The sequence below is a fragment of the Staurois parvus genome, unplaced genomic scaffold (assembly GCF_062004578.1).
Source record: "Staurois parvus isolate SC_StPar_1 unplaced genomic scaffold, SC_StPar_1.0 ptg000860l, whole genome shotgun sequence".
In the NCBI taxonomy this organism is placed as follows: Eukaryota; Metazoa; Chordata; class Amphibia; order Anura; family Ranidae; genus Staurois; species Staurois parvus.
This window is the reverse complement of record NW_028318656.1, coordinates 3685692-3707410: the sequence shown is the minus strand read 5'-3', so window position 1 is coordinate 3707410 and position 21719 is coordinate 3685692. Positions and strand designations below refer to the sequence as shown.

At 45.1% G+C, this 21719-nt stretch overlaps 1 protein-coding gene across 2 annotated transcripts in view; it reads right to left on the bottom strand.

Annotated features, from left to right (window-relative positions):
- ASXL2 (ASXL transcriptional regulator 2) overlaps window positions 1-21719 on the bottom strand; it is a 229216-nt gene that overhangs the window by 72742 nt on the left and 134755 nt on the right. For both annotated transcript variants that reach the window (XM_089655663.1, XM_089655664.1), the window contains one exon: window positions 10911-11026. In XM_089655663.1, coding sequence (XP_089511789.1) covers window positions 10911-11026 — 116 coding nt within the window. The remainder of the gene's footprint in view (window positions 1-10910; window positions 11027-21719) is intronic.

Here is a 21719-nt window from a genome sequence, read left to right as displayed (position 1 = left end):
GACCCCTGTGAAAGGGTCGTTCGACCCCCAAAGGGGTCACGACCCACAGGTTGAGAACCACTGCCTTAGAGAATGAACAGTGGGAGAGCGCACTTAAACTGGTACTTCTTAGCTCTTGGAATACCTCAGTCTTTCACAGCTCTACATTGCACTCCGAGCCCACTACCCACCCCAGAAGCTGTATCACATGGGCGTGTTGCAGACCCCGACATGTAGGAGGTGTAGTAGGGATCGGGGAGATCTCATACATCTATTGTAGTGCTGCCCTAAATCACACATGTATTGGACAGAGGTTATGGCCACCACCAATATGGTCTTTCAAACTAATATTCCACTATACCCTAAGGCTGCATTCGCACCTGAGCGTCGCGGTTTTGAGCAAATTGTTTGGCGTTTTGCACAATTTTGTACAGCGTTTTTTTATCTTTGCCGGTTTTTTAATAGCCAATAAGGAAATTAATCATCTATTTTATCATTTGTTGCTAGGTTTTTCAGCTTTTATTTATTTTTTTTATTATTATTCATGTTTTATAATTATTTTTTTCTTTTTGTTAGGGTAAGGGGTTAGAGTTAAGGTTAGGTGTTAAGGCTAGGATTAGGGGTTTATGTTTTATTTATTATCTTCTTATTATTTATGTATTTTTTAGGGTGTTTATTATTATTAACAATCACAATAATAATAATAATTATTGTTATTTATTTTCTGTTAGGGAGTTTATTTTATTTTATTAATATTATATTTTTTTTTAGAGTTAGGGGGTTAAAGGTTAATTTATTATTTATGACTATTTGTATTTGTGTATTTATTTTATTGATTTAACATTTATTTATTAATTTATTATTACTTTTTTAAATTCATTTTCATTTGAGCAGAAAAATGCTCCAAATACGTGCAAAAACAAGCGAATTGCGCATTTACATCCATTCCTATGGAATTAAAAATGCTCGAAAATTTGAGCAACAAAAAAGCTCCAGAACTTGTTTGAGCTTCAGGTGTTTGGCTACAGGCGACTTGGAAGTAACAAAAAAAAAAGCTCCAGAACTTGTTTGAGCTTCAGGCGTTTGGCTACGGGCGACTTGGGAGAGGAGATGTGAACCGTCTCCACTGAGAAGAATTGATTTTTTTTCTCCTCAAGCATTTTGGAGCTTCGAGCTTTGAGCTACAAATCACTCAAGTGTGAAAGGCTCCTAAATACTGCATTACTTTTTTACATACATTTTTTCATCTGACAGAAAAATGCTCCAAATACCCACAAAAACGAACGAATTGCGCACTTCCATCCATTCCTATAGAATTAAAAATGCTCAAAAATTTGAGCAGCAAAAAAAGCTCCAGAACTTGTTTGAGCTTCAGGCGTTTGGCTACGGGCAACTTGGAAGTGACAAAAAAAGCTCCAGAACTTGTTTGAGCTTCAGACATTTGGCTACGGGCGACTTGGGAGTGACAAAAAAAGCTCCAGAACTTGTTTGAGCTTCAGGCGTTTGGCTGCGGGCAACTTGGAAGTGACAAAAAAAGCTCCAGAACTTGTTTGAGCTTCAGGCGTTTGGCTACGGGCGACTTGGAAGTGACAAAAAAAGCTCCAGAACTTGTTTGAGCTTCAGGCGTTTGGCTACGGGCGACTTGGAAGTGACAAAAAAAGCTCCAGAACTTGTTTGAGCTTCAGGCGTTTAGCTACGGGCGACTTGGAAGTGACAAAAAAAAAGCTCCAGAACTTGTTTGAGCTTCAGGCGTTTAGCTACGGGCGACTTGGGAGTGACAAAAAAAAAGCTCCAGAACTTCTTTGAGCTTCAGGCGTTTGGCTACGGGCGACTTGGAAGTGACAAAAAAAGCTCCAGAACTTGTTTGAGCTTCAGACGTTTGGCTACGGGCGACTTGGGAGTGACAAAAAAAGCTCCAGAACTTGTTTGAGCTTCAGGCGTTTGGCTGCGGGCGACTTGGAAGTGACAAAAAAAGCTCCAGAACTTGTTTGAGCTTCAGGCGTTTGGCTACGGGTGACTTGGAAGTGACAAAAAAAGCTCCAGAACTTGTTTGAGCTTCAGGCGTTTGGCTACGGGCGACTTGGAAGTGACAAAAAAAGCTCCAGAACTTGTTTGAGCTTCAGACGTTTGGCTACGGGCGACTTGGGAGTGACAAAAAAAAAGCTCCAGAACTTGTTTGAGCTTCAGGCGTTTAGCTACGGGTGACTTGGGAGTGACAAAAAAAAAAGCTCCAGAACTTCTTTGCGCTTCAGGCGTTTGGCTACGGGCGACTTGGAAGTGACAAAAAAAGCTCCAGAACTTGTTTGAGCTTCAGACGTTTGGCTACGGGCGACTTGGGAGTGACAAAAAAGCTCCAGAACTTGTTTGAGCTTCAGGCGTTTGGCTACGGGCGACTTGGAAGTGACAAAAAAAGCTCCAGAACTTGTTTGAGCTTCAGGCGTTTGGCTACGGGCGACTTGGGAGTGACAAAAAAAAGCTCCAGAACTTGTTTGAGCTTCAGGCGTTTGGCTACGGGCGACTTGGGAGTGACAAAAAAAAGCTCCAGAACTTGTTTGAGCTTCAGGCGTTTGGCTACGGGCGACATGGGAGAGGAGATGTGAACCGTTTCCATTGAGGATTTTTTTTCTCCTCAAACATTTTTGAGCTTCGAGCTTTGAGCTACAAATCACTCAGGTGTGAAAGGCGCCTAAATACTGCATTTGGGGATCCTGGATGCTTATGATTTGACAGACTTGATAAGGCAGCGATTGGTAGAGCAAAGGGGAGCAGATTCCGACTCCATAGGAAGTGGACCAACCGTATGGTATACACCCTTCGATTAGAACGCATTATTTTCCAACATAGAGGGGGTCCAGAAAAGTTTGAAAGATTTGGGGAAGTTGGTTGGTGGTAGCACTTGACCTTGTCATGGATAGAATGTTGTAACTTGCTTACTTTATCATTTCGTGGGTTGAATTTCTGTTTTTTCCCTACCGCACTCTCAGCATCTGTCCATTTGCCCTTGGCAGGCTTGATAGCCTGGTGTACTCAACATTTCAATTTTGACCTATTTTGCTGATATATCTGCATGTGCTATAAATCTCAGAGACTTTTTTTGGAACTGTATGCCTGTTTTTGACAGCGTTTGTTAACGTGATATTCTATTGCTCAAAAAACATCTTCCTGATTTAGGTTAGATGGCCTTAGTGGTAACTGGATGTAATTGGATGAGAATGCATATAGGCCAACATAAAGCCTATGTTCACATGCACCGGAAAAACGGACAGGGATGGGCCATGTAAAAGGGACTTAACTGACATCATATATGGGCAGCACAGTGGCTAAATTGCTATGACCAATCACATGACAAGTAAACAACACTGTCATGGATGGCTTTCATTCTTGAAACTTACAATTGCGATTTCTGTGATCAGTCACAGTGATCCCACGGTACAGGGCCATTTACAGCAACCCTGTACCATGTGATAGCTGTAGCCAATCACAATAGCAAACATGAGTCACGAATGGGCAGCACAGTGGCTAAATGGTTAGCACTTCCACCTGGCAGTGCTAGGGTCATTGGTTCAAATCCCAACCACAGCGCCACCTGCCTGGAGTTTGCATGTTCTCCCTGTGCCTGCATGGGTTTCCTCCGGGTACTCCGGTTTCCTCCCACACTCCAAAGACATACTGGTTGGTTAATTGGCTCCTGTCTAAATTGTCCCTAGTATGTGTATGTATGAATGTGAGTTAAGGACCTTAGATTGTACACCCCTTGAGGGTTAGGGACTGATGTGAATGTACAATATATATGTAAAGCGCTGTGTAAATTGATGGCGCTATATAAGTACCTGAAATAAATTTTAAAATAAAATAAAAAGCAATGACACTGTACTAATAGCACTGCACAGGAAGGGGTTAATATCTGGGGCAATCAAAGGGTTAACTGCGTGCGTTTTACTACGTGTGCTGTGTTGTGTGTTACTAGGGAGGCATGCTGCTTTGTATTTCTCTACTGTGCAGAGAAATACAAAGCAGCATGTCCTGAGAGAGAGAGAGAGAGAGAGAGAGAGAGAGAGAGAGAGAGAGAGAGAGAGAGAGAGAGAGAGAGAGAGAGAAGTGTTGTTTACACAACACAGCGGGGACCAGGTGATTGACACCCCTAGCCACCAATAAATAAATAAACATGCGGAGTGAAGCTCGTCCCTTTGATCTGCAGATCAATGAAACAGAGTAAATACAAAAGTAACAATATCCCTCTCTCTCCTACTGTAACGCACTTTTGATGCGATTTTCAGTTCGACTTTGGATATGGTTACCCTATTCTATGAAGTCAAATCACACTAAAGTAGTACAGAAACCTTTTTCAAAAATCTGTGATGAGTTGATGAGTGATGAGAGCATTGATTTGAACAGGCCTGACACAAGTTGCATCAGAAATCACACCACTGTGAACCAGCACTTATTTGAACAGTGTTTATAAACACTGTGTCAGAAGAGCATCGGCAGCTATATTTCCACAACTCCTTTCCACTGTCATTTTGACAGTCAGGAACTGATGGGAAGTGTGATGGCGAGAGTGGCAGAGGGACAGGACATTCCGCATATGCCACGTATACTTCCATGAATTGTTTTGGACTTGTGTAGCACATCCAGTGTCCCAGGTCCTTAACCACTTGAGCTCCTGAGGATTTACCCCCCTTAATGACCAGGCCTCTTTTTACTACTCGGCGCTGCACTAATTCAACTGACAATTGCGCGGTCATGCAATGCTGCACCCAAACGAAATTTACATCCTTTTTTTCACACAAATAGAGCATTCTTTCGGTGGTATTTGATCACCTGTGCGCTTTTTATTTTTCACGCTATAAACATAAAAAGGCCAAAACTTTTGAAGAAAAACAATATTTTTTACTTTCAGCTATAAAAAATATATAGTAAACTCAAAGTTGGTTATAAATTTAGGCCAAAATGTATTCTGCTCCATGTTTTTGGTAAAAAAAATCCCAATAAGTGTATATTGATTGCTTTGTGTGGAAGTTATAGCGTTTACAAACTATGGTATAAATACTGCAATTTACGCCATTTTTCTGCTATACAGCGCTGCGCTAGTTTAACGAACAATTGCGCGGTCATGCAATACGGTACATAAATGAAATTTACATCCTTTTTTCCCCACAAATTGAGCTTTCTTTCGGTGGTATTTGATCGCCTGTGCGGTTTTTATTTTTTGCGCTATAAAAAAAAGCTGACAATTTTGAGGAAAAAAAAACAATATTTTGGACTTTTTGCTACAAAACATGTCCAGTAAAAAAAAATGCAAAAATCAAATTTAGTCATAAATTTCTGCCAAAATGCATTCTGCGACATGTCTTTGCTAAAAAAAAAAACCCAATACGTGTAAATTAATTGGTTTACGTGAAAGTTATAGTGTTTACAAATGGCGGGAAAGATACTGGGATTTTTAGGTTTTTTTTTATACTAATAATGGCGGCGATCAGCGAATTATGGCGGCGATCAGCGACTTATGGCGGGACTGCGGCGGACATTCTAACATTGGGGGGTACTGACTTGGGGTCACTGACATCCCCAAAAACACTAATACAGTGATCAGTGCAAAAAAAAAAAAACTGACACTGTACTAATGGCAATGGGGAGGAAGGGGTTTACTTTATTTTGCAGGGAAGAGTTATAGGAGTGAGGGGGAGTGTTTTACTAGGGGGCGGGGGTGTGTACTGGGCGGGACAAGGCTGATCGAGAAAGAGAAACTGTTCTTTCTCGATCAGCTCATCCTCGAGCTGACAGGGAAGTGACAGACAGCACAGCTACTGCAGCTGTGCTCTCTGTCACTGTTTGCCGCCGATCGCCGGGACATAGCCGCTAAGGAGCGGCTGTGACCCGGCGACTGACATCTGCGGTGGTGATCCGCGGGACAGATAGGGCGGCGGCGCACCTTGCGCGCCCCCCTATTTGTTTACAAAACACACGTTTTAAAACGTGGTTTTGCCTGCGAGTGCCGCCCTGCCGCCGTATATGTACAGTGGCTGGGCGGCATGTAGTTAAATAATAAACATCTGTATCACTCAGTTTAGAAACAGCTGTATGTTGCAATCTTTGCTCGCTTTTTCTCTCTCGTCCACGTCCAGGGAGATTAGAGTTAAACTGAAGTTAGACTTCCTCTGTTTTATTATGTGCTTGCGAAAAGTCATTCCTTATGCAATGCTCAGACACCAGGAAACTCAGCACACCTTCTGCTAGGCTGCTTGCAGCAAGATGAGGGCTACCTGACAACTACAGTCATGGCCACAACTATTGCCCCCCCTGCATTTCTGTCAGATAACGCACCACTTCACCCACAAAATTGTTGCAATTACAAATATTCTCATTTTTATTTCTTTTGTTTGTATTGCTATGACACAAAAAATAGAGAAACAAAAAGCCAAATCTGACACATTCCAAGCAAAACCCCAAAACTGGGCTGGACAAAATTATTGGCACCCTCAATGTAATATTTGGTAGCACACCACTTGGAAAAAAATCACTGAAATCACTGGCTTCCTGTAACCATCAATGAGGTTCTTCCACCTCTCTACTAGAATCTTGGAGCACTCTTCTTTCTCCAACTGCTCCAGGTCTCTCGGATTGGAAGGGTTCCTTTTCCCAACTGCTGGTTTGAGATCTCTCCACAGGAGCTCTATGGGATTGAGGTCTGGACTCATTGTTGGCCAGTTCAGTCCTCTCCAGCGCTTTGTCTGAAACCATTTCTGGGGGCTTTTTGACGTGTGCTTTGGGCGATTGTCCTGCTGGAAGACCCATGACCTCTGACGGAGACCCAACTTTCTGACACTGGGCCCTACATTGCACCCCAGATTTTTTTGGTAGTCTTCAGATTTCATAATGCCATGCACACGGTCAAGACATCCAGTGCCTGAAGCACCAAAGCAACAGTGACCCCCCACCATGTGTGACTGTAGGGACTGTATTCTTTTCTTTAAAGGCCTCATTGCTTTTTCTGAAACCAGTAGAATGATGGGCTTTACCAAAAGCTGTCATTGTGTTTCATCTGTCCACAGCACATTCTCCTAAAAGGATTTTGGCTTCTTCAGGTAAGTTTTGTCAAACTCCAATCTGGCTTTTTTTTATGTTTCTGTGTCAGCAGTGGGGTCCTCCTGGGTCTCCTACCACAGCGTCCCTCTTCATTCAGATGGTGACTTATAGTGCAAACTGACACAGTTGTACCCTGTGCCTGAAGGTCAGCTTGAATTTGTATGGAAGTTGATTCAGGTTCTTTATCCACCATTCAAACAATCCTTGATCACATTTTCTCTTTCGTTAATGTACAGGGAAATTAGCTACAGTGCCATGGGCTGTAAACTTCTTGACAATGTTGCGCACAGTGGACACAGGAACATTAAGATCTCTGAAGATGGACTTGTAACCTTGAGATTGTCCATACTTTTCCACAATGTTTGTTCTCAAATCCTCAGACAATTCTTTGCTGCTCTTTCTCTTCTCCATGTGGCACACAGAGACACACAACAGAAGGGTTTTGTCCATTTTTCACCATTTTAACTGGTTGCTGGTGTGATTTCTATATTGTCACCACCTGGTAACTGATACAGGTGAGTTTAATTACAAATTACAGGAGCATCACACACGTGGAATGCAATTATTTCCTACAAGTTTGCGAAGGTGCCATTAATTTTGTCCAGTCCATTTTTGGGGTTTTGCGTGGAATGTGTCAGATTGGCTTTTTGTTTCTCTACTTTTTATGTTATACCAATGCAAACAAACATGAGAATAGCTAAACATTTCTAATTGCAACAATTTTCTGGGCGAAGTGGTGCATTATCTGACAGAAATGAAGGGGTGCCAATATTTTTGGCCATGACTGTACCTGAGGCTCGTGAGCCAATGGCTGCAGACTGCTGAACCCTATCAGTAAAAGGCCCTGTGTATACAGAAACCTAGCTACTACAGACAACAGAAGAGTGTCTGTCTTGCATTCTACTCTAATGCAGGCCATACATGGGTCAAATTCCGAACAAATTTTCTGCAGAAAATCGGAAATTTCATGCGTTTTGTAATCCGATGGTGCCACCATTGATTTCGAAATTCAACCAACCAAGCCTTTAATTGTACCTCATGTTGCTACAAAAAAGAATTTTCTTTTCTTTCCAAGTCGCAGCTTATGCTCATTTCTTTTTCGATTACACTTCTTGCACGATTTTCCCATCATTGATTAGAAATTACGTAGTCAACAACTCACCTAAGCTCTACTGCTCATCAAAGGAATGTGAGTGGAGCGCTGGTGCTCTGGCTGTTTTTTAGATCCAAGATACGTTACAGAATAGCCGGCAACTCACATCCTTATCATATACAGTCAGGTCCATAAATATTGGGACTTCAGGCTGTCATTAACTGCAAAGGATTTGCAACCAAGTATTAAAAAGTGAAAGTTTGATTTATGATTATTATTCTGTCCCATTACTTTTGGTCCCTTAACAAGTGGGAGACAGATATGCAAACTGTTGTAATTCCTACACCGTTTACCTGATTTGCATGTAAATACCCTCAAATAAAGCTGACAGTCTGCAGTTAAAACACATCTTGTTTGTTTCATTTCAAATCCATTGTGGTGGTGTATAGAGCCAAAAATGTTAGAATTGTGTCGATGTCCCAATATTTATGGACCTGACTGTATGCTTTATTGGCACACAGTAGAAGACATAGACTCCATAAAAGCTGACACGTTTCAGCCACAGCCTTTGTCAAAGCTTACCAAAGCTTTGACAAAGGCTGTGGCCGAAACGTGCCAGATTTTATGGATTCTATGTCCCTCTACTGTGCGCCAATAAAGCGCATATGACAAGGATATGAGTTGCTGGCTATTTTGTAACGTATATTGATTAGAAATTCATTCATTTTTCAAAAAATTTCCAACATGCCTGATCACTCAAATTCAATGGTCACTCAAAAATCGGCCATTTCTGTGGCCCTCTAATGGTGCGAAATTCGAACAGAAATTCTTAGAAAAGATTTTCGAAAGGAAATTATTTTGGAATTCGGCTGGCCGGCTTAAGATGTTGATATACTAAACTGGAGAGTGCAAAACTGGTGCAGCTGTGCATGGTAGCCAATCAGCTTATAACTTCAGCTTGGTCAATTAAACTTAAAGCGGAGCTCCTCCCAAAAGGGGAAGTTCCGCTTTAAGGACTGTTCCCCCGATCCCCATTAAGGATTGGCACCTTTGGGGGGATGTGTGTGTGTGTGTGTGTGTGGGGGGGGGGAGCGGATACCTGAATTTGACAGGTACCCGCTCCCACTTCCGGTCCGATCGCCTAGGCGATCGGAAACCGAAGGTGTCCTCCCTCCCTGTAGTCTTTTGGGACACGTGACTGGTCCCAGAAGACTACAGGACCATTCATGAAGCGCAGCGCTACTCGCGCATGCGCAGTGGGTACCCGGCTGTGAAGCTGTGTCAGGGAGCGAGAAGCCAGACACAAAAGAAGGTGCAATTAAAGGTAGGTTTATTATACAAAAACAAGACAGAGTCTATGCAAGGCCAACAGCAGATGACTTGGTAGAACAGTAGCCAGGAAGGATGGTCGCCAGAGCCAGGGTCAGAAGCCAGGGAGGATGGTCGGCAGAGCCGGGGTCAGAAGCCAGGAAGGATGGTCGCCAGAGCCGGGGTCAGAAGCCAGGAAGGATGGTCGCCAGAGCCGGGGTCAGAATCCAGGAAGGATGGTCGCCAGAGCCGGGGTCAGAAGCCAGGAGGGATGGTCGCCAGAGCCGGGGTCAGAAGCCAGGAGGGATGGTCGCCAGAGCCGGGGTGAGAAGCCAGGAAGGATGGTCGCCAGAGCCGGGGTCAGAAGCCAGGAAGGATGGTCGCCAGAGCTGGGGTCAGAAGCCAGGAAGGATGGTCGCCAGAGCCGGGGTCAGAAGCCAGGAGGGATGGTCGCCAGAGCCGGGGTCAGAAGCCAGGAGGGATGGTCGCCAGAGCTGGGTCAGAAGCCAGGAAGCATGATCGCCAGAGCCGGGGTCAGAAGCCAGGAAGGATGGTCGCCAGAGCCGGGGTCAGAAGCCAGGAGGGATGGTCTCCAGAGCCGGGGTCAGAAGCCAGGAGGGATGGTCGCCAGAGCCGGGGACAGAAGCCAGGAAGGATGGTCGCCAGAGCCGGGGTCAGAAGCCAGGAAGGATGGTCGCCAGAGCCAGGGTCAGAAGCCAGGAAGAATGGTCGCCAGAGCCGGGGTCAGAAGCCAGGAAGGAGTCTTGCCAAAGCCGAGTCGGTATCCAGGAGAGCAATGAGAAACTAAACAGGAGCATGCTGCTGTGCAACAGACAGGACAGAAATTCAATGGACAGCTACAAACAGCAGATTTATATGTGATAAGCCGCCACCTCCTGGGGGAGGAGCCGCAGAGGGCTGAAAGCATAAAGGATCCCACAATGCTTTGCAGACACCTAAGATGCATGCCAGCACATGGAGCAGCACAAGACCTGAGCAAAGGTAGGACCTTGACAAGCTGCAAGCTATCAAAGCCGGATGCCCACACTGAAAATGCCGGCCTCCTGGAATCCAGGATGGCCAGTGAAAAGGGCTGCGGGGGACACACCACGGGTCCGAGGGACAGGTAAGTTGCTGTTTTTTAAAAGTCAGCAGCTACAGTTTTGTAGCTGCTTTTAGTTTTTGACAGGGTGAGTGGAACTCCGCTTTAAAAAAAAAAACCTGGAAGCTGATTGGTTTCTATTCAGAGCTGCACCAGATTTTGCACTCTCCAGTTTTAATAAATCAACCCTTGTCTGTAGACCAACAGTCAGTACACCTTGTGTGACAACAGAGGTAGAGTACTCCTTTCTATATTCCGTTATGGATGGAGTGTATGGTGACAAACGAGGAGGTGAAGCAAATGGAGTGACTCGTGAAGCTCCCCACCCATCCCCTCTGTTACCTGTTTCAGTGCCTTCTTGCTGAGCTTCTGAGATGGAGAGATGACTTTCCCCGCAGGGATGGGGGGTGATGGACAGCTGGGCTGGGGTGAAGATGGCTGGGACACTCTAGATGTAACTACAAAGCAAATGAGAAACGAAAAAAAAATGAGTCCTGAGGATCGGAATGACAACGGCACATCTGAGATATGACATATAGGATGAAGTAGCACTGGCCGTCTTATAATAAAGCACGGGGTTTCCTGACCCGCAATGCATGCCATACCACACATCATTCAACCCTGCACTTAACGTGAACATTCAGTGCATTTCCACTTCGCACAGCAGCAACATTAAAGTCAAAACTAAATACAATATTATTATTATTATACAGGATTTATATAGTGCCAACAGTTGGCTCAGCGCTTTACAATATAACGGGAGACAATACAGCAACAATACAGTTCAATACAAGAGGGATAGGAGGGCCCTGATCCTGGGAGCTTACAATCTAAGAGCAAATACATGAACATATAAAGTGGTAACACCTGCTCTGTGCAATGATAATGCACAGAATGGTCGCTTTCCTCCTCTTTTCACAGTCCCTGTCAGTGCTGTAGGTTCATCCCCTCCTTTAGGTGCCTCTTGTACAGGGGCGGACTGACAACTCCTGGGGCCCCCAGGCAATAGGGGATCATGGGGCCCCTGTGTCCTTGCCCAAAAAGCCTATGAAAAAGGTACCAGGGGCATCTCATGGGACCCCCTATTGACCCCGGGCCTTCGGGCTGTGCCCGAGTTTCCAAATGGTCAGTCTGCCCCTGCTCCTGTAGCAAGCCGGGTGCTAAGGAAGCACACCTGTTCCTGTTGGGTCCTGTGAGGCTGTGTGCATCCTCAGACACACAAAGAACCAGTAAAACCCACCTCCACTCCCACCTCCAAAACAGGAGTTTGACTGATGGCAGCAAAAGCCTATTGCTCTGCTGCCCTCAGTTTCTCCTGTGAACGTAGGAAGCGAGGGGAGCACCACTGCAGAAATGACATGGAGCCAGGTAAGTGTTTAGAGGGGACGGAGGAAAGAGGCATTTTTTTACTTTAATGTAGACGATTAACTAAAGTGGTTGAAAACCCTGACATATACCCAGTGAAGTGATATACACAGATGAAACAAATCCTCCTACATCAGTTGTACCTGTTTATCTGCAGTCTTCTCTACATCCTTTCAAAGTCCAGAATTTATAACGTATGCCTGAGCTGGCCTAAAACAGGGAGCGGAAAGCTGAAATTACACACTGCAGAGCTCAGTGAGGAAAGCTCTGAGAGTTGACTGAAGGAGGGAGACATGCCCCCCCCCCCCTCCACACAGAGCTGAGGATGTCACAATCACAGGCTGTGTGCTGGAGATCCACCCGCTGTCACCATTTTTCTCTTGGTGTCTGGAAAACTTGTCAGAAGTGAATCATGAGGATAGCAGAGGAAAGGGCAGCAGACAGAAATGACACTTAGTGCTCTGGATTGAGACAATTACAAACTATTGAGGGATATGCTTTGTTCATATCACATGTCTGAGGTGTACAATCGCTTTAACCCCTTGCCCTCCAGAGGATCCCCCCCCCCCCCTTCCTGACCAGGCCATTTTTTGCATTACGGCGCTGCATTACTTTAACTGACAATTGCAACTCTGCACCCAAATGAAATTTATGTCATTTTTTCCCATGAATTGAGCTTTCTTTCAGTGGTATTTGATCGCCTGTGCGGTTTTTATTTTTTGTGCCATAAACAAAAAAAAGACCACAATTTTGAGAAAAAAAAACAATATTTTTGCCTTTTTGCTATTAACCATTTGCCGCCCGCCCTATGGCCGAATGGTGGGCGGCAAATGTCGTCAGCGTTCCGGGTGGACGCCATATGGCGTCCTCCCGCACATGCGCAGATTGCGCTCCTGCAGAGCCGCGCAATCTGTCACCGGCGGTGTACCTCGGACACGGCCGATGACAGATTTGAGTATCGGCCCCCGTTGCCGGTACCATGTGACCTGCTGTGACCAATCAAAGCAGGTCACATGACAGTTGCATACAATGGATGGCTTCATTCATGCCATCCATTGTATACTAGTGTCTAGCTGTGAATGGTCACTGCTAATCACATGCACATGTCATGTGATTAGCTGTGGCCAAATCACAGCTAAGCACAAAAAAAAAAAACCCTGAATGAATCGATGTCATTCAGGTAAATGCTTGCTTATAGCAAAGTAATTCTTTGCTACAAGCAAATTGTGTAAAAAAAAAAAATACTGATCACTTCCCCAAAGTAGTACAATGTTACTATGGTAACATTGTACTACTTTGGTCATAGTGAAATATGAAAAAAAATCTGAAAAAAAGAAAAAAATTTTAATAAAAAATAATAATAAAAAAATATATATATATTTTTTTTTCATACTGTCACCAGTCAGTGTCCCTGATCACCGCCATGCCAGTTATATGATGACGCTGTACTGCACTGGTGACAGTATGTAAAAAAAAAATAGTGAAACTAATTTTTTTAATTTTTTAATTTTCCGAACAATTATGACAAAAAAAATACAACTTCGAAAAACTCGCCATTCCTCTATGAAGTACGTCGGACTGTCTACTCTGCAAAAAGGGGTCATTTGGGGGATATCTGTACTGTTCTGACATTTGGGGGATATCTGTACTGTTCTGACATTTGGGGGATATCTGTACCGTTCTGACATTTGGGGGATATCTGTACTGTCCTGACATTTGGGGGATATCTGTACTGTCCTGACATTTGGGGGATATCTGTACCGTCCTGACATTTGGGGGATATCTGTACTGTCCTGACATTTGGGGATATCTGGACTGTTCTGACATTCTTGGACCTCAAGAAATGAGATTGGCTGTCAGTACTTCAGGATTGATCAATATTCAGATCTATACCATAGTTTGTGAACTCTATAACTTTTCTACAAACTAAAAAATACATCCTAATTTGGGTTATTTTCACCAAAGACATGTAGCAGAATACATCTCGGCCTAAATTTATGAAGAACAATTATTTATTTGCAAACTTTTATAACAGAAACAAAGAAAAACGTGTGTTTTTTTTCAACATTTTTGGTCTTTTTTTGGTTAATTTAGCAAAAAATAAAAACCCCAGCGGTGATTAAATACCAACAAAAGAAAGCTCTAGTTGTGTGAAGAAAATGATAAAATTTTAGTTTGGGTACAATGTTGTATGACTGCACAATTGTCATGCAAAGTGTGAGAGCGCTGAAACCTGAAAACTGGCCTGGACAGGAAGGTGTAAAATTGCCCGGTATTGAAATGGTTAAACATGTCCAGTAAAATAATTTTAAAAATCAATATCTGCTAAGGGGCGGCTCTTAAGTGGTTAAAGCATTATGACTGGGGAGTCCAAAAGCAGTCCAACTGAGGGATGGGCAACATTGCAAACAACGCCAACAGGCCCACATAACATAAAAATGGGTCTAGATGGCTTAGCAGACTCAGAGATCAGCTTGTAGGACCTTAAAGGAGAAGTATGGCCAAAGCTCTGTTGGCCGTAATTCTCCTGTGGGTCACAGGAGTGCACTCAGTAATACACCCCTGTGAACCAGATTCAGATGACAGAAGGCTAAAACCCATTGTCAGCTGACGTCACAGAGCCTTTCCAGACTCTGCAGAGATCCCTCCACTGGCCTCCACTCAGTGTCCTCCACCCCTCTCTGCAATCCCTCCACTGGCCTCCATTCAGTGTCCTCCACCCCTCTCTGCCAATCCCTTCACTGGCCTTCATTCAGTGTCCTCCACCCCTCTTTGCCAATCCCTTCACTGGCCTTCATTCAGTGTTCTCCACCCCTCATTGCCAATCCCTTCACTGGCCTCTATTCAGTGTCCTCCTCCCCTCTCTGCAATCCCTTCACTGGCCTCCATTCAGTGTCCTCCACCCCTCTCTGCCAATACCTTCACTGGCTTCCATTCAGTGTCCTCCACCGCTCTCTGCCAATCCCTTCACTGGCCTCCATTCAGTGTCCTCCACCCCTCTCTGCCAATACCTTCACTGGCTTCCATTCAGTGTCCTCCACCCCTCTCTGCAAATCCCTTCACTGGCTTCCACTCAGTGTCCTCCACCGCTCTCTGCCAATCCCTTCACTGGCCTCCATTCAGAGTTCTTCACCCCTCTCTGTCAATCCCTTCACTGGCCTCCATTCTGTGTCCTCCACCCCTCTCTGCTAATCCCTTCACTGGCCTCCATTCAGTGTCCTCCACCCCTCTCTGCCAATCCCTCCACTGGCCTCCATTCAGTGTCCTCCACCCCTCTCTGCCAATCCCTTCACTGGCCTCCATTCAGTGTCCTCCACCCCTAGCTGCCAATCCCTCCACTGGTTTCCACTAACCCAACATATAAAATTCCAAATACTAAGCACAGCTTACAAAGCCATCCACAACACTGCCCCTAGCTACATCATCAGCCTCATCCACAGATACCACCCAAATCGCCCACTCCGCTCCTCCCATGATATCCTCCTCTCTAGCTCCCTCATCACCTCCTCCCACGCTCGCCTCCAGGACTTCTCCAGAGCCTCCCCATCCTCTGGAACTCCCTCCACAGCATGTCCGGTCAGCCCCCACTCTGCCTTTAGGCGATCTTGGAAAACTCACTTATTCAGGGAAGCCTACTCCACCTCCACCTAAGAACTGTACTTGAATCACCTCCACCATATCATCCCCCGCAGTTATCACCTTTTGTATCACCTCCCCCTTCCTTTAGATTGTAAGCTCCATGAGCCGGGCCCTCCTATTCCTTCTGTACTGAAATGTATTGTAATTGTATTGTCTCCCTTATATTGTAAAGTGCTGCGCAAACTGTTGGTGCTATATAAATCCTGTATAATAATAATAATTCAGAGACTCTTTTTTTTTTTTGCAGATGTAATAACAAACAAGAAAAGCCAACTTATGTGTAAGATCTGACAATGGAATATTACTAATTGGGTTCAATGGCGGCTTCCGCAGAGTTGAGAGAACCAGACTGAGGCTCCGCAGGACTCAGGATTCTGGACAGGAGGAGAGATGTGAGTTACACCCTGAAGAAAGGCCCTAAAGCTGTATTAAACCCTAAAACAAAATGTGAATATTGCAGCTAACCAATCCTTACATATGATGGCCACATTAGTTTTACTTTTTCCCTTTATTTTCACCTGTGATTGAGCCAGTAACAAGCCTCCTGTGTTGGGGTGTCCCCTCTAGATGGACAAGCAATGAAGACACCTTTGGACAGCAGGATTGTCAATCTGGGAAGAGGGTAATGTTAGATGCACCAGCAGATTTAGATGCACTTGACTAACAGCACATTGGCTACAGGGTGTCAAACTTGCGGCCCTCCAGCTGTTGAGAATCTACAATTCCCATCATGCCTCTGCCTTTGGGAATCATGCTTGTAACTGTCAATCTTGCAATGCCTCATGGGACTTGTAGTCTGGCAACAGCTGGAGGGCCGCCAGTTTGAGACCCATGTAAAGTGGATAGAACTTCTGCCTGGCAGCACTAGATCCGATGCTGTCCAGATCCTTTTTTCATCATGAAAAATGCATGCAAAGCGATTTCAAGGTATTCAAATGGACAAAAAACTGAACACAGGATGTTCCTACCAAGCTGGTCACACATTGTAATGACCAATTAACACCTCAGACCTCTCCCACCCTTGGAAACAAAAGATATGTTAATGACCATTCACACCTCAAAGTCCTCATGAAGACCCCCTGCCAGGTGGCCTTAATGACTCCCTCCAGCAGACACCTTTCCCACCCTTGGAAACAAAAGAAATGTTAATGAGCAACTCACACCTAAGCTAATCTCAATACCTACTGCTGTCTCTGCTTCTACTCTCCGTATATCAATGAAACAGTCTGAAATAGTTAATAATTTGCCAGTGCATTCTGGGCATTTGGGAGGTTCTCCTGTGCTTATCTTTAAAAAATGGCTCTAAACAAAACGCCATAAACGTGGCTAAACAGACTTTTTTTAACTTACATTTTCCAGCAGTTTCCTTTGTTCAGAAGTGTCCCGTGTACTTGGGGCCTAAGAAGGGTTTCTTACAGGATAAGGTCACTAATTCAGAGATGTGTAGCCACCATATTTTTGTTTTTAACAAGAGAGTGTGAGGCCAGAAATCTCCGAAACAGAACAGCCTAGACCAGCCTTTGACCCTTCAGGCAGATGATGGTCTAGACAAGACTGGAAGAAAGACAGCATACAGCTATGCCAATAAAGCCAGCGACCGATAAGCAGGATGGGACATTGGCCCTTGGCCATGGATGATCTGCAAGGGCCTGCAAAGCATCTATCAGGGGTCTGAGTATGTCTGAGTACAGCATTCTAGATCCTAGACCAATTACATACTATGAGAATCATCGGAATCATCAATCTTGCAAAGCAGGCAAGGAAGAAGCTACAGGGGTGGAAAGACACAGATCCGTCTGAACTAATCCCGCAGAGTGACCAGAGCATCCAATGCAAAGGACCAAGGGTCCCTTGGACCTGGCAACAAATCTGTCCAGTTTGTTATTGAATCTGAATGCCAGTAAATCCATATCCAGCATCACCATCTATGACAAAGGGCTTGAAAAACTTTGGGATGGAAGGCCCATTCCCCTGGATCCAACTTCCAATTTTCCATCCCTGGTATATGGACGGTGGACAGGGCCATATTGTGCAGTTCTGCTCAAAAGAGGATTGAGTCTATTTCTTTTTGTGTGTTGAGACTTCCAGTATCTTCTTGACTGTTGATGCAGATCATGGCTGTGGAACTGGCTGACTGCATTCCCATTGGATGTCGTGGCAAAAGTTGAATCCAGCGATGAAAAGACAACCGAATTGCCCAGAATATTCCAAAATGTTGATAGCAAGGTGAATTTCCTCCGAGAACCACGTCCCCGGCATTGAGAGGCTGTCCAGGACTGCACCCGAGCCCGACAGACTGGCATCTATTTCTTCTTTCGAAAATGCGCTTCTATCTTACACTTAGCTTTGAAAGGAACCCTTCCTAACCTCAATCGTAGAAGCTCTAGTAGTCGAGGTGCAAACTTTTTTCCTCAGGGGAAGAAGAGCACTCTTGCCCCTGTAATTTCCCTGACATAGGTATCAAGGAAGGACAAAATAGGTGTTTGCCTTCAAAGGGTAGCCACTCAAGGCATTTCCTGCATGAGAGCTAGCAATCCAACAATTAAGCCAGAGAACCGTATATGTATGAATAGAGGGAAGACTCAAAGCCGTTGGTAAAAGGTCCAACTGGCTGTGGATAAAGACATCCTTCAGGATGGGACTGGGCTCACGGGGAAAGCATTTTGCAATAGTATGACAGACTGTCATAAAAGCAACCTCATGGTGGGGCCTTTCAAAGAAAAGAGAACTTTAAAGAGTTCATTTAATCTTTTATCTACTGGGTCTTTGAACACTGGGATTATCCTCCACCAGGACTGTAAAGAGCTTATTAAGTCAGGATCTACCACAGGAAGCACCTACTTACAGCAGGAAACATTCCACAATGAGATATTGCTGGCCAAAACGCAAAATGTTTTGGAAGAGAAAAAAATATTTTTCAGGTAAGGCCAGTCCCTGCAGGACGGGTTCTACCAGTGGGTGGTCTAGGAAGGTCTTGGCTGATTTAAGGAACTTAAGTAATGGACAGCATATGAAGTCATTAAGAGTATCTGAAGTTTTCTTTAGCTTGGTTAAAATCCAAATACTAAAATACAATATTTGCCTTCTCCACATGAACTATGCCTGGCTTAAGGGGGAAATCAAAGGCTGAATTAGGTGGGAAGGCTGGAGGGGGGCACAGTTGTGATCCCTGAAGTTTATGGCCTCAATAAAGCCAGAAATTCTGGCCATGGAATCAAATATTGTGGCTGAAAATTCCACTCTAGATAGGAAACAAAGAAACTGGAGTGCATGGAGGACCGGCTGATAGACCTGAGGAAGGCAGAGAGTCAGAAGAAAAGGGTACTAGGGGTTTTAAAAAGAGGAACTACCACCCCCCAACTGGACTAAAGGCTAAGCCTGAGCTAGCAAGTCCAACTGACCTGCCATGCTCTTGAATACTCACAACTCTACAGTGGTAATGGAGATTGGGGAATGCCTCTGTGTCATCCACCTGTAGGCTGCTTCAAAACCAGGTATTGCAAATGAAATCACCTATGTGCCCAAAAGAGAAGATGTTGCAGGCTTAGAGTTCTTGTCCAAAGGGGAAGAGGTGGGGGAGTGCAGGAGCAGCAAGTCCTCAGAGGTGAGGTGGCACAGGTGCAGGCGCAGTGAGTGCTCTGGACGGCACATTCGCAGATGCAGCAGGTCTGCACCAACACATGAGTCACCCTCGTAAAGAGGCAATGGAGCCAAAATAAAAAATGGGGAGCAATTTACCTGGTCTACCACCACAATGACAAGCAAACAATTGACAAGGCTATAGACAGACTATGGCCCTAGGCCTAAAAATCACTTTGGGGCTAACTTCACATTTGGCACTAAGAGCTAAGGTCACCGCTCCCAGCAGGATCCAGTGCAACAGCAACATTACTGGCCGACCGTGTGTATTCTCATTGGCTCTGCCAAGGAGTCAACTGATTCGGAAGCTGGATAAAGAACCACAGTGGCTATGATGCAGCCATATCTTCATTGGAGAATCGATTTGGAGCAAAAATCCAGGGAAAAAAATATCTCTATCTAAGAATTGCCTTCTTAGTAGAGAGAAGGGGTCCATCAACTAAGGATACTAATGAGAAACTTGGGCTAGCTGGGAGTGGGAGGGGTTAGATGCAGATTTTTCATCAGTTTTTTTTTTCTTTTTTTTTTTGACAGTTTCCAGTTGTAATGATTTATAAAAGCCTATATCTTGTACTGTGCAATCAGGAAACATATATTGTACATGTCTTCACTGTGTCAAACGCTTCTGTAAAATCCAAGTATACCACGTCCACCGCCACCCCTCTGTCCAAGTATACCACGTCCACCGCCACCCCTCTGTCCAAGTATACCACGTCTACAGCCACCGCTCTGTCCAGGTATACCACGTCCACCGCCACCCCTCTTTCCAAGTATACCACGTCCACTGCCACCCCTCCACCGCCACCCCTCTGTCCAAGTATACCACGTCCACCGCCACCCCTCTGTCCAACTATATCACGTCCACCGCCACCCCTCTGTCCAACTATATCACGTCCACCGCCACCCCTCTGTCCAACTATAACACGTCCACCGCCACCCCTCTGTCCAAGTATACCACATCCACCGCCACCCCTCTGTCCAAGTATACCAAGTCCACTGCCACCCCCCTGTCCAAGTATACCATGTTCACCACCACCCTCTGTCCAAGTATACCACGTCCACTGCCACCCCCCTGTCCAAGTATACTACGTCCACTGCCACCCCCCTGTCCATGGATTTGCTCACCCCCTCATAAAAAGAAATCAGATTTGTTTGACAACTTTTATCTTTCATGAATCCATGCTGTCTGTTGCTTAAAATATTTTTTCCAGCAAGAATTCATCTATGTGGTCTTTTATTAAACTCTTCAGTATCTTCCCAACTATAGAAGTTATAGGTCTATAATTACTTGGTAAAGATTTTGACCCCTTTTTAAATATTGGCACCACATTGGCCTTACGCCAAACCAGTGGTACTATGCCAGTCATTAAAGAGTCCCTAATAATGTGAAACAATGGCTTTGAAATGACAGAGCTCAATTCTTTAAGGACCCCGTGGGTGTATGCCATCCGGTCCAGGGGCTTTATTCACCTTTATTCTGCCTAAATATTTCTGGATCATATCAACTGTGAGCCAATGTGGATCATCTGGAGCTGTGTCAGTACCATGCCCATTATGGACAAGAGCTCCCCCATGCTCCTTTGTATACACAGAGCTGAAGAAGGGATTTAATAAATTTGCCTTTTTTGTCCCCAGCCACCCACTCTAGATTATTTTGTAAAGGGCCTACATGCTCAGACTGGACCTTTTTACTATTAATATATTGACAGCTGGGTACCTGCAACAAGGGCACATTGACAGCTGGGTCCCTACAACAAGGGCACATTGACAGCTGGGTCCCTGCAACAAGGGCACATTGACAGCTGGGTCCCTACAACAAGGGCACATTGACAGCTGGGTCCCTACAACAAGGGCACATTGACAGCTGGGTCCCTACAACAAGGGCACATTGACAGCTGGGTCCCTGCAACAAGGGCACATTGACAGCTGGGTCCCTGCAACAAGGGCACATTGACAGCTGGGTCCCTACAACAAAGGCACACTAACAGTTGAGTCTCTTCAACAAGGGCATATTGACAGCGGAGTCCCTACAACAAAGGTACACTAATAGCTGAGTCTCTTCAACAAAGGAACATTGACATCTTAGTCCCTATAACAAGGGCACATTGACAGCCGAGTCTCTTCAACAAGGGAACAATGACAGCTGGGTCCCTACAACAGGGACACATTGACAGCTGAGTCTCTTCAACACGGGCACATTTACAGATGAATCCCTGCAACAAAGGCACACGAACAGCTGAGTCTCTTCAGCAAGGGCACACTGACAGCTGTGTCCCTGGACCAAGGGCACATTGATATCTATGTCCCTTCAACAAGGGCACATTGACAGCTGAATCCCTACAATGGCACATTGACAGCTGAATCCCTACAACAAGGGCACATTGACAGCTGGGTCCCTGCAACAAGGGCACACTGACAGCTGAGTCCCTGCAACAAGGGCACATTGACAGCTGAATCCCTACAACAAGGGCACATTGACAGCTGGGTCCCTGCAACAAGGGCACACTG